Source organism: Aquila chrysaetos, chromosome 20, assembly GCF_900496995.4.
Source record: "Aquila chrysaetos chrysaetos chromosome 20, bAquChr1.4, whole genome shotgun sequence".
NCBI classification, from domain to species: Eukaryota; Metazoa; Chordata; class Aves; order Accipitriformes; family Accipitridae; genus Aquila; species Aquila chrysaetos.
In genome coordinates, this window is record NC_044023.1 from 16,209,776 (window position 1) to 16,222,994 (window position 13,219).

At 43.6% G+C, this 13,219-nt stretch overlaps 1 protein-coding gene across 26 annotated transcripts in view; it reads right to left on the reverse strand.

The window, feature by feature from the left end:
* The window catches only part of CADPS (calcium dependent secretion activator), a 222,736-nt gene that overhangs the window by 55,175 nt on the left and 154,342 nt on the right, over positions 1-13,219 (reverse strand). For 7 of the 26 annotated variants that reach the window (XM_029995993.2, XM_029995992.2, XM_029995997.2 and 4 more), the window contains 4 exons: positions 11,618-11,635; positions 4,748-4,852; positions 1,981-2,087; positions 718-726 (listed from right to left, as the gene is read on the reverse strand). In XM_029995993.2, coding sequence (XP_029851853.1) covers positions 718-726; positions 1,981-2,087; positions 4,748-4,852; positions 11,618-11,635 — 239 coding nt within the window. The remainder of the gene's footprint in view (positions 1-717; positions 727-1,980; positions 2,088-4,747; positions 4,853-11,617; positions 11,636-13,219) is intronic. The other 19 variants (XM_029996001.2, XM_029995999.2, XM_029996000.2 and 16 more) reach the window with 5 other exon arrangements.

Consider the following 13,219-nt stretch of genomic DNA (forward strand, 5'->3'; position numbering starts at 1 on the left):
AGAACAGTTTTGAGTCTTTCTCCTGGTGAGGATCTCGGCAGCGTGGCTGGCTGAACGCGACCGGCCCTGTAAAAGTCTACTATTTTCAAAGTAACCTGCATTTTAAAAACAGCTCCTTCCCGGTTGGTTGTACATCCAGCCTGTGCTGGTGATGAGTGGAATAAAACACTCGTTATCCTTGGTCAGGTTATCACAGCTCATGCGCGAGCGCAGCGCTCTCAAGCACCGCCTCGCTTTTGTAAAAATGAAGTTTATTTCACTCTTCACCCCGATATATTCTCTCTCTACATATAAATACTGTATATCCAGTACAAGGCACATACAGACAAAACCAGAGGAAGACCACTACCATTCTAGGCACTCGTGTCGTACTTAGTCCATCTCCACCACAGTGTACTAGAGGTCGGGTGAATGCAAAACAACAGAGGTAACAACAGGCTGAGGAGAGTCCAGGCAGGTAGGGTTGTGTTGGGATGTAACTGCAGCGCTCGTAAAATATACCCATTGCTACATGCATGGACCGGACTACTATGCCACATTTACCCTCCTGTGTCAGGCTACCAGCTCTGCAAGCAGCCGACTCGAAGTTGCTGTTACTTGGTCAAAGTTACAGAAGCGAGGGCAACCCGGGTAAAATCCCAGTAGGAAACATGGCACTGAGAGGGCATGCACGAAATATGACGGGAGTGACTCGTTTCATTCGGTTTAGTCACATACCTCTTTCCCCTGCCAGGATCATCCAAGATTGAATGAACAGTAGAAAAACAGGGAGGAAATTTAAATATGCAATCAGGCATTAGTTGGGTGTTGTGGATTGTTGTGTATTATCAATAAGTTAAATTATACTGCAAATTTAATATACACTGGAATGATTTTTAGGTGATTGTGAAATTATTTATCAAATGCTCTTAATGCAAAATATAGTGAGTATATATATATATATATAAATGGGAAGGAAAAGAGAAAATAGTGAATGAGTGTTACATTACCTACAGTCATAAACAATAACTGCTCACTCCGAATTTCAAAATTATTAACTTTTCAATATGTATCCAAGAGCACCAGATTTATGGAGAACAGAGGGCTCAATCCTGCAAATACTTACATGGGTACGCAACGTCACTTGCTCGGGCAGAAATGTCCCGACGTGATGAGAGCGGGACTACAGCCAGCAATGTCAGCTGCCTGTGGGGTCAAGTGTTTCCAGGATCAAGCCTCATGATTGTCTGGTCTATATTTGACATGGTTTCAGTGGTTTTAAAACATGAATCTTTTCGTTAAAGTGCTTTGAAGAGTTAAGAGTAGCTGTATTAGGCCTTAGATAACCCAAATAATGAGTAACAGAGAATAATTCATCCTAACCTCCATGACTAGTAATTGAGGTATTCCCAACAAGCCAATGCAGAAGAGGCCAAGAATAAACCAGGTGAGTTAACCGTGTAGCACAGGGGCCCAGGGAAACCCCTGAAAACAACCTGAACGCTCAGAAAGGGTTCAAAAAAAGACTTGTTTTGTTTTGTGGTGACTTTCCTTGCTCCAGCTTTGGACAGCAGGAGCAGTAAGCTGCTGCAGGGACCCCGCTAATGCTGTCTGGAGGCACAAACAGATGACATTACTCAGAAATACGACCTTTCTGAAAAGTGGACAGGCTTGCTCTTGTATGTAGTTGGTGGTGAATATATCTGGCCAGATTCGGCTCCTGCTGGCGCTGTAGGAAAGGCTGCAGACTGACGCAGAGGAGAGCAGAGCTGAATTAATTCCTCCTTTAGCCCTCCCTCCCCTCTGCAAAAGCAAGCTTCCTGAACTGTACTTTGCCTTCATCGCACTCCAGCACCATTATTTAAGAATACTTTTGGCTTTTAAAGAAGACAAGCCAGCACCAGTTGGGAAGACATCACACAAATATACAAAGCTCCCAGCAAGCCACCGGAGCCTGCTGAAGACCTGGGGGACACGACCTCGCAGGGCACCGCTGCTCACCTCCGCATGGTGTTCTTCGTTTTGCTGTAGGACTTCAATTACCAATTCTGCCAGACGTATTGTATCTTCTAACTTTTTAGCTGGTGTGACTAACCGGCCTACATTTTCTGTAGTACAAGAACTCGAGTTAAAAGGGAGGCAGAATGAAAAGCTAGATGTACAGTAAGTTATTTTAGAGGTTTTAAAAAAAATCCCATAATATTCTACAGCTTTAAAGATCTTTCATGCATATGTTAAATGCTTATATAATTAGTACTGAGCAAACCAGAAAGCCACATTCGTTATTATACTATGAAAATACAGTGCTCCAGCTCCAAATTTCACAATACTGTCAGAGTTGTTTTGCTTTATGGTGAGATGGTGGCACTTTATTAGCTCAAATAAGAACATCACATTCCCTAAAGACAGCATCTGGCCAGTAATATACGAACAATATGTATCCTTCAATGTAGATGATGCTAATACAGAAATCATGTCTCTATAATTTTAAAATTCTTTTAAGAAGATCAATTTAAACAAATCTGTCTGTACTTTTAATAAATTGTCAGACTCGAGCAATTTAAGTCACCTGCTACTGAAAGCAAAAATTGCAGGTCTGCCTTGCTCCAGGATTTAACTCCACAAGGGTCAAGGAGTTATGCATGCTGGAGGGAGTGGAAAGTGGTAAATCCCACTAGACGCTCATAGGTAAGAATTTTATGGGAAAAGAGATGCAACTTTACAGCAAAAACCCCGCAAACAAACCAAAGAGTTTAAATCCTGGAGCGTGGTGTTCAGCTACGTTGAGCTATTTTGCAGCGTTTTCCGAAGACTTTTACAAATAATTAAATTATGTTCTTCTAGGTAATTTATATTATTAATAACATATTAAACATCTGAGGTGCTAACAATCTGGAACGTTCAGAGTATTTCACTAGAAAAATATAGAGAAAAAAGAAAATAATCACATTTTCACTGAACGACAGCTTCTGCAGAGCTGGCTGAGCGCAACCGCGGAGGTTTCTGCGAGCCGACACCACGGCTCGCTTCCCCGAGGTGCGCAAAATCTCCCTGCGATGGTCGCCCCGAGGAGAAGCGGAGCAGGAGACCTGCTGCCCGGTGACCCACCTACGCTGCAGCACGTCACCACGTCAACTCCAGGTGCGTCCCTCCGGGTAACAACCGGGTGCCCATCCCAGCTCTCTAGTGCAGCGAGGGCGAAGGACGGCACCGCACTTTGGTAGCTACGCCAGCCAATTTGTACCTCTGCACCGACGTATATTTTGGCCTTTCCACGATATCAAAACTGGAGAATTTGTAAATGGGTGAAGTACCGAAAAGCCAAAAACCAAAGAGCCAAATCAATCTGCAATTAGCAGCGTACAACAGGCTGTATGTCCCCAACACAGCAAAATGCATTGAAGCACCGTTACTAGCAACCACGCCGGGATTTCCGAAGGAGCCCAGCTAAGCCAGCAGCTTGGGTCGTGCCGACACGCAAGGCGCTGTCTGGGCATCTCGCTCCAGCCTCCTGCACGCACTAGTCTTTTGCCAGTGTTTAGGTCTTCTTTACTGATGGGACAGAAACTTGTGGCTGCACACAGGTGGCTCCGCTCTGCTCTGCGGGGTCACCCGGCGAGAAATCCCTGCCTTGCTGAAGGCTTGCTGAGCTTCGAGGACTTAATTCTCCCCCTTAAAATCTTGCCTGCTCTGCCCCTGAATACCTGTTTACGGGCAACAAATTTCCCACAAAAAGGAAAGCGGTCACATACGGGCGGTGAGCGAGGGGTACGCGGGCTGGTTTTCAGAGGAGCTCAGCAACCCGGTCAGCTGAAGTCTGGCATCGCAGGCGCTCAGCTTGGCTGAGAGGTGCAACATGGTGAAGCACCCTCCAAATGAACTCTACATTTTTGCTGATTTATGGCACAGATAGGGGCCTTGGGCGTTTCTTCTCCAGTTTTCCTTTTGTTTCTTGTATCATTGGAAAGAAAAAAAAAATCCAGGTTCCCCCTAATATAATTTATTGGGCAAATACTGAAATTGGAGAACTGCTGGTTAACTCCTCATTCTTTCTCTTATTCAATCCAGCACCTCACTGGCTACAAGAAGTAGAAACGTCTTCCTTTTGCAAAAGGAGTCCAAAGACACGTCCCTTAGTAAGCTCTGGTTGTTTCTGCACCTCCGAAGCCAAGGGGAAGCTTTTCCATTGATCAGAGCAGCATCAGGCCCATTCTCATTTGCAACACTGATCTGCTCTCAAATACAACTAAAAGACAAAAGTGTTAATAAGAACAACTGCTCAGAGATGCTGTCTTTAAAGAAAATATTGATGCTTATACAACTTTGGCAGCCAGCAGATGTCAATCTTAATTTTTTTTCTTCTTATTTTAAATATTTCCCTGGTTAAGTTACTATACATCAGAATATTCTGCTAAGATAGCTGGAGCACTGACAGTTACATGAAACATATACGATATACTTATCAAACATTTCATCCAACATCATGTAAAGCTCATACATATTTATAGTTTTCATGCAAAATGTTATGCAACAACAATGTTATTTTGTGCTGACGTTGATATTTGAAAATGTTGCATATGTCAGACATTGCTAGACAAAAAAATGTGGACATTTTGAAATAAATGCTACCTCTAAATCTCTAAAACCTACCACATCGCGCTAGGTATTTTGTATAAAGCTGCACATGAGAACTAGCTTTCTACTACTACACAAGCGACTGCTAGACTAGAGAACCACTGAATAAAAGGAAGGAAGACTATTACAGTACTTGGCGGCTGTTTGGCCATGCCTTTGAGCATATGATTTATCATGTTAGTCTGCGTTTGAGGAGATGATGGTGGCCCAGCCGGTGGCTTAGGCTTGGACGGACGGGCTGCTTGTGCATGACGGAGAGAGACGCCAAAAGTAAAGAGACAAATGACTTCATAAACAGTGACAAAAAGATGGAAACTTCAAAAGGAACATAAGCAGAAATGATCAAATACAAATGGAATAAGCTGCTGGGTTTTTGCTTATCAGTACCTGAAGTATTACATGGCAACGACACCATTTGACAACACATATTCTAGAAGTCAGCAGATTTGAACATCCTACGGTACTGTGCAATCAGAAAGCTAAAAATTCAATGCAAGTATGAAACTGCACTTCATGCAGCCACGTGAGGAAACTGAAATAGGTTAATTCAGTCAAAACTCTGGAATTCAGAAAAGGGGAACTAAAAAAGATGACTTTAAGTCAGCGCCCCAATGCTTAGGTACATTTAGCAATAGAATAATGAGCCACAGGAATTAATTGCTTTGCAAATATCAATTACACATTTTAGAATTAAACGTCACTGTTGGTTAAAGGGAGCTATAAAATATTCTTGTGCAATTTAAACATGTAAAAAAATCTGTCACTTAAAAATGTGTGGTTCCTGATCGTTTCCAGCTCATTTAATTATTTTCAACTTGGAATTCTAGTGGCTTTTATATTCTGGGTTGAATCATATATAAAAACTTGCCAGCTCTATCAAATATGTTACTTGCTATTCCAAATGTTAGAATACTGCAATCAGGACTTGACCCATCTGTCATATAGTTTACAATATCAGCATAGGAAAAATTCAAAGAAAATAGCCTTTCCTTTTACATACACTCAGAGAATAAATTATATACTGTGAATATATTAACACAATAGTTTTGTTCCATTTAATAACAGTTTTTAGCAGCATTGTGACTATTTTTAATAATGCCATTTGCAAGGAATCTGGCATATTTATCTGGACATTCTATTGCCAAAAGTCCTTGCCATTTTGCTTGCATTTTCCAGTGGGGGAATAAAAATTCGGTTGGCTTGTGCAAAGTAGATTTCTGATTGCTTTTAATTCTCACAGAATTATAACACTTATCGAAGTGTAATAAAGAATATTCGAGTAAACCATTAGTTAAAGAGTATGAGTTAGGTCGGTTCCCCTCTCCACACACAGAGATAGAGATACATACGTACATAAACACACATACAATGCGCACGTGCACACGCGCGCACACACACACACATTTTTAGTCTTTTAAGCTGTGTAATGATTTATTTCAGACTCTCAGATTCAAGCTACTGGTTTCTGGCTTTTTTGTTGTTGTTGTTGTTGTTGTTGTTTTCTGATAACGGGAAAAGCAAATCTATTTGTTCATCTCTGGAGTCATCCTGATCCTTGTTCAATGTTTACCAAGGGTGGCTTTGTCCCCAGAAACAAACCTCTCAGCCTCAAGTGACAAAAATAACTGCTTTTTGGGCATTGGCCTAATGACTCTCACTCTAATTTAAAATACAAACAAGAATTCAATTTGGCTACTCACTGATGGCTCCTGAGCTCAACATGTAGATGTAGGAAGAATGTTTTAGAGCCCATGACTATGGAGAGCAGTTTGTGCCAAGGTGCCCGGATGGGAAGGGACCGTGGGGAGAGGGGACCACACGTCTCCTCCCACCCACATCTGGCAACCGTGTGGTGGGAACCCCTTGCCACCCAGGGGAGTCCGTCGGGCTCCAGAGTTGGGAGCATCAAAGAGAAAGAGCTCCTCCTAAGAGCATCAAAGCCAGGGGAAAATCGCATCCCAAGAATTGCACCCCACTGCACCTCTCAGCGCTGCGATCCTCGAGCATCCTTAAATGTGAGTCCAGCCCCTGCATCCCCAACAGCTGCCCATTGAAAAATAGGTCTCAGACTTCACGGACATCCAGAGCCCGTGGTGTCGAACAGGCCTGACTCGTGCAAGTGTTTTCTGTACTAGGGAAAAGTCATTAATGGGGAAGGAGGAGGAGGAAAAGGCAAGAGATGCAGCAGCACTGGGACTTCACGAATCGCTAGCGCAGCATGTACGAAACAGCTTGGAGGAGGCTCCCGCTGTGCAGTTGTCAGCAGAGTGCCCCGGGGTGGCTTTCGCTGCTCTGGGAGGGGTGCGAGAGATCCCCCCCAGCGCCTTACCCTGCTCCTGGCATCTCCCCACCACCACCCGCTCTTGAAAACAAGCTTCCGCAAGGGATTACTGCAGTTTAAGCAACAAACTCTTGATGTAATTCTGATCTGGCCCGATCTGCACAAATATTCAGCTCCTTTGTTCATTTAAATTTTTCAGACCCAAATCCAGGGCTCTTGCATGATGGCTGCAAAACCTCCTGGAGCCGAAGGAGAGGAGAGGAATTGTTCTCTCCCTTCCTGAGGGCACTAAATGCCTCGTGAGCCCCGACCCACGCTTTTCTTTGTTGCCTCTTTATTGCAAGAAAATTTAAAAGATTAAGGTCTGGCTAAGGAAAGTGCTCAATTTTCTCTGTAAATCTAAATAGAAAGGGGGCTGTGACTGCAATGCCCCATAAGGCACTGGAGTTTACGTGCGTCTCTGGGTCCAGGTCTCGGAGATGACACGTGAGGTCCCTTTCACGGGGCGTCTCGGCTCCTGCTCGGAGCGAGGGAGGTGCATAAGGCTGGATGGGTTTTATGGCACTTGCCAGGGATCAGCTGCAGCGTGTGGCAGGTTTTGTTTCACTTTGGCTTTCCTTTCTTCCCTGTTCTCTTCCTCTCTAATCCCTCACCGCAGCCAGTTTAGCATCAGAAATACTCTTGGATTTGTTGCTCACATGTGTCAAATGGATAAGATTTAAACACCTCCATCACTGAAATCAGAGGCAGAAGCAGCTTCTTCCTTACTAACAACCTGACAAAGTGCTTTCCTGCACAAACTTCTGCCAAAGGTTTTTGCACTTCTGCATGATACTTGCAAATAAAATACTTGCAGAAACCCAAATTGGTAAATTCTGGGGTTGTGCTTGCAATAAGCTTCAGCCTGCAATAACAGGTGTATTAGAAATTCTGTGCATACAATTCATTGTGTGCAACTCTTTACGGACTGGAAGATTTTCAAACTACATATTTCTCACTCAGCATCATGATTTCTGCTAGATGGGCTACTAACACATCAGCAACAGTGAGAATTACACTTGCAACAGGAGAGGAGTATAGTTGACTTTTCATATTTTTTAAAAGCGTAGCCACTGACTCAATGATTTCCTTGTAACAATTAAAAATATACGACCCCTGCCAATGGCTTTGGTATGCAAGTGTTATGTGTGTGTTCATTTGCGAGCAATCATGAAAATGATAAAAAAGAGCTGCTGTTCAAGATGACTATAAAGAATAATGGACTTAGCTTGAGGATGAGGCAAAGCAGCCTTTTATTATATCCGTGAAATGAATTTGCGTGTATCTGAAAGGGATTTCAGTGATGATATAATTTTTTCTTTCAAAATAAGATGCCTTATCTTAAAAGTAAGGAAAATTCATAGAAATGTTTTTTTTTTCAACTCAGAAGGAGAGTCTAATTCAGCTCCCAAAACTCAGCATACTGAAAAGAGAACTGATCCCCTGACTTTCTGATGATTATTCAGCCTAGTGAGGAATTTTTGCCTATCTGAATTATACCTCATGCCTCAGGCAGCAAGTTGCTCTGCGGTTGGCAAGAGACTTGTAGAAAGATAATGGCACAATGCAGATCTTTGTGATTTCTGAAGCTCTTGTAATAACTTTCATACTGCTTTAAACACTGTCTTTGAAAGGGCAAGAGGAAATCTCAAAAGCTGCATAATGATTCTTCATTAAACACAACAGAATGCCACTTCAAGGATGAGACAAATTAAGCAGCAGTTCAGCAGTACACAAATACAGGTTGTAGCTATGCCTGACTTAAAGTGCATGATTTATTAATGACTTCAGTCTCCGCTCCCGCGTACAAAGACTGGTGTTTTCGTACATTTTGCATCCGTATTTATTTGGGTAATGTAATTATATTTTCTTTTTTGAGCTTTGTGGTTTATCACGAACGCTGGGAGCGATTGCCCAGCGGCGGCTGGGCTGACAAATCACACAGGGCCTTTCCTTGACTCGGACCAGGTTAATGAACAGGCAGCTCAGCCCCTAATCCTTCAGCGCACTCGCTAAGAGTTACGGATATGTGCACCGAGCTTCCCAGGCCGAGATCCAGAAACAGGGGAGGCGAGTGACGTGAAGTGAGCACGGGGACAAGGGCCAGTACGAACGCCTTGAAAAACACCGCTGCTTCCTAACAACCTGCTGTACTGCTCTAGTCAAAACCCGACCTCTTCTGCACCCGCTCCCTCAGCTGAGGAGTTTTTCCATGCCTGCTGGGACGAGCGCTACGTGCAAGACGCTCCACGGCCGGTGCCAGCCGAGGCTGACGCAGCCGGAGCCGCCGTGCCCCGTCCCTCTCCGGCGGGTGCACCCAGGTCCCCAGCCTGACGCTGGCACCCGAGAGATGTCTGCCTCTGCACGGGCACCACGGCTGCCCCTCGCTGCTCCGTGGCTTTGCACCCACCCCGGCACCACCGCCGGGTGCGTTTTTGTGGGAAGTCAGGATTCCCTGCCAGCCTGGCCCGGAGGGACAGATCTGGGGAGGAGGGCGCGTGCCAGCGATGCAGCGCGGTGAGACGCTGCGCCTCCGGAGCCCTGCTTCCCTGGAGAGGGGCTGGGGAGGCTGCGGGACAAGCAAAAACCTGGCATTTTTGGCTAGCCCAAGAGTGGCTGATTTCCCCTGGTGACAGAGCAATAGGACTTCAGTGGGTCCATCTGCTCTCCAGCTACTTTCCGCTTGCAGTCCGTGCCCCATTGCTCTGCTGCCCTGGCACCGAGCAGCGAGGCGAGAGCTGCCTCCATCCCCACGTCTCCTTCGCCTCTCCTCTCTGTACAGCAACTCAGCAGTACCACAAGAAGCCTCTCTTTACAGAGACCAAAACTAAATCACAAGGTGAGAAATATTTGACCTGAAAACTAAAAAAAAAAAAAAAGTCTTATACTAAACACAATCAGTGGTCAAACTGACAACTATCGCCCTGGCTGGCACCAGCTCTAAAGCTGCCTGTACCCGACTCCAGCAGTGAGTGCAAAGTGGCACTCGTGTTCGTGGGATGCCTCGGTGCCACAGCACTCCAACACAGTGCAGCACATTTCACAAATCCTGTGCTTAAGGGATGGAGAATTTATTCTTTTCTAAAGGAACGATGGATTCCTGACTTACATAAATAAGCAGAAGAACACTTATTAAAAGGTTGCACTTATTAATCTGAGTGTTAGTAGTTTCGTCTGATTAATAATTAAAGCAAGTCATTCATCTTTAACTGTTTTAGCATAGTGTTCTGTTTAATGTTCTATTTCAATATTTTTAAAGCAAGGCAAGAGACTACATGCTTTACAGGAGAAAGGACATCAAAGGGTGACATTTGTGTGTTTAAGAAGAAGTTGTTTTCAGTATCTTATTTTTATTCTTGCTTCTGGCAAAATAAAAAGTCAGGCCAAAACCCAGTCACTTTTGACTCCACTTAAGCTGAGGAACTGGTTTCAGTTTGAGTCCTGCTGACCTTGCCTGAAAAATTTTCATTTAAGACAACAGGAGATTTGTGGGCACGAAGCAGCAGTTGCAACTCCCTGCATCCTTTCACTCGCTCCAAGCATCGAGAAGAAGCAGTTTTATTTTTAAATGAGCTGGGCCATAGAAACGTCTTTCTGAATTTCTGAACTGTAAGCACGTGACAAGCCGTTGCCAGCAAGCACGATGCTCAGTGCATTTATTGTGCTTAAAGCACAACAGCCTGCGCTCACTTTAATCTGCTGTAGTTAATGGTAATAGCTGGGATTGTTCTATTTGCTATTTGTTTATTTGCACCTCTCATAGCCGTAAGGAAAAATTATTCTCCATTTTCTAAATATTTATTGCTGTTCAAAATTACTTTTACTGTCATGCAACAGCTCTAGATCATGGGCCAAATTTGAGCTGCAGAGGCCTGGGGAAGGCAGGGCAGAAGCTGGCCCAGCCTCTTGTACTGCCTTTTAAAAGCAATTTCCCTTTGCAAAGAGAGCTGAAATCAACCCGATCCTTTTTTTTTTAATTTTTTTTTTTTTTCCACAAAACAGAACAATCTACTCACAAAAAGAAATGAACAGTTCAGGTTTCAAGGACTTTCAAACTAGGACTCTGGGATACAACAGAAACAAGAACAGGGGCTGCAGAGCTCCACCATCCCTTCTGAAGAGACAGGCACTTGAGCTGAGCCTTTGCCTTTTTACATGTCACCACAGGTTATAAACGAGAGACAAACATGACTTCTGTCCCACCGGGCTGTTTGTTTCACATTAACAAAAAAATAGAAAATAAAAAAAAAAATTTCAAACCCAGTCCTCCCGTCAGGGCATAAAACAGAAGATATGAAAACCAAAAATGAACGTTAGTTTAGTTATAAATGTGCTTATTAGGTGTGTTAAATTAATGGCCAAATCACCAACATTTTTTCACTCCAAATGAGCTGCAGTTCTTTTGGAAAACAAGAAACTTTCTCTTTACAAAGGCTAGATTCTCCTCTAAAACAGTCTCCTAAGAAGATACTATATTTCTATAAGGTATGTCTAACCTACACTCTATTCTAAGGAAGGAGGAAAAGGAGATTATGTAGACAGCACAAATTAACTCCTTAAGTATTAATGCATCTCCATTTTCAGCCTGAAGGAGTACATATCTTAAGGAGCTATGAAAAAAGAAAACAAAATAAATATAACTCAACAGTCCTAGCAATTTATAATGCATATACAATTGTTCACCTGCGTCCTTTTGATTCTCTATATGAAAGAGAGAAAGCAACAAGGAGAGAAAAGAGAGAAACAAGAACAGATATGCAGGATTAATGAGCAAGTGGACCGCACAGCCCCCCAGTTATGCGTGATATATGACATTTGAAAAGAAGAAAAGTCGCCCCGTCTTGCCCCCCGCCCCCCCAAAGCATGGGGTTACCCAAAGAAGCTCCTTTCACGGAGGTGAAAGAAAACGCTGCACAAATAGAAAACCAGAGAGGGCGAGCTCTGAGGACACGGAGGGGATCTCCAAGTGACAGTGGGGCTGGGACGTCCCCTCCAGAGCTCGGCGCAAAGGAGTCGGTAAAAAAATCGAGGAGGAGAGCAACTAAAGCGCATCCTTCCGCTCGAGAGCTAACAGACAGGAGACACGTAAGATCTGACGTACAGAGAAAGGACAGCCTTATGCGATCTTATACACAGGACTGGGTAAAGATCTTATACACAGGCAAAGGGATGGCTTTTTCCAAGTGTCCTTTATCTGACCTCTAGCTCACTTCTCCCCGATGTAGCTGCTACCTTTTGATTGTGTACCAGTGACAAGCACTTTACAAATTGGGGTTACACAGAAGCAAAGTAAAAATGCATTCAGGTCACGGACATAAAGAAGAACTGAAAAAACTTACAGACGATCTGAGTTTATCACAAACAGATGGGTTAATTGTCTAACCTGGTTTAGGCTGATAAAAAGTGACTGGACTTCTCACACTGGGTTTCACAGACAGAAGCAACAGACAAGCCAATGCTAAAAGACTTGAAGCAAGGAGAGTGAGTTGGTTTGGATCTGGACTTTCTTGAGGTAATGAAAACAGAAAGAGTGAGGACAGCATGGAGAGGAGGGTGGTAGGTACTCACGAATGGTTAAATCCATCACTTGAGAGGCCAAGCAGAAGACAGGATGCTCATACATTTCTCTCTTTTTCCCTATAAAAGAGGATTTGGGCATGCAAGAGGCTTAGGTCAGAGGTAAAGAGGTTATAGGCTATAGGTCAGAGGAAAACTTTATATTAGGTTAAAAGGAAAGTAGCCGTAGAGTATTTTGGGATACACACAGGATAAAAGGAAGAAAAAAAAAAAAAAAAAGAAAAAAAAGGAGGGTTAAAATTGGAGATCTACTGGATTAACCATTCAGCATGCCCATGAGTCACAAGAGAGGCTGTGACCATGACTCTAGAGGTTTGCTCTGAACTGTTTGCAAGAATATAATGATCAAAACGTCATGAGTAGAGGGAAATAGAATTTCATTGGTTTAAGGCTCCGAGATACTAAGGATTTCAGCCTTCAGTATCTAAGGCTTTCACAGGTATTTCTTCATAAGCATAGCCTCAAGCACTGCTGCCACTGATTTGGTTCTGCGTCTCTGACAACTCTTAAAACATGTGGCTATTCAAATGTCAGCTTTCAAAAGCAAGATTTCAAAGCGATATACGGCGCGCAGGAACGCATCTCACTGAGGTAAATTTGTTATTTGCTCTTCTAAGGAAGTATTTGAACATGTAGTGGACTATGCTCATGAGAGAAAACCTGATGCATGCAGCTGGCGGATGTTGGGTTGTTCGAATTAACAATCCC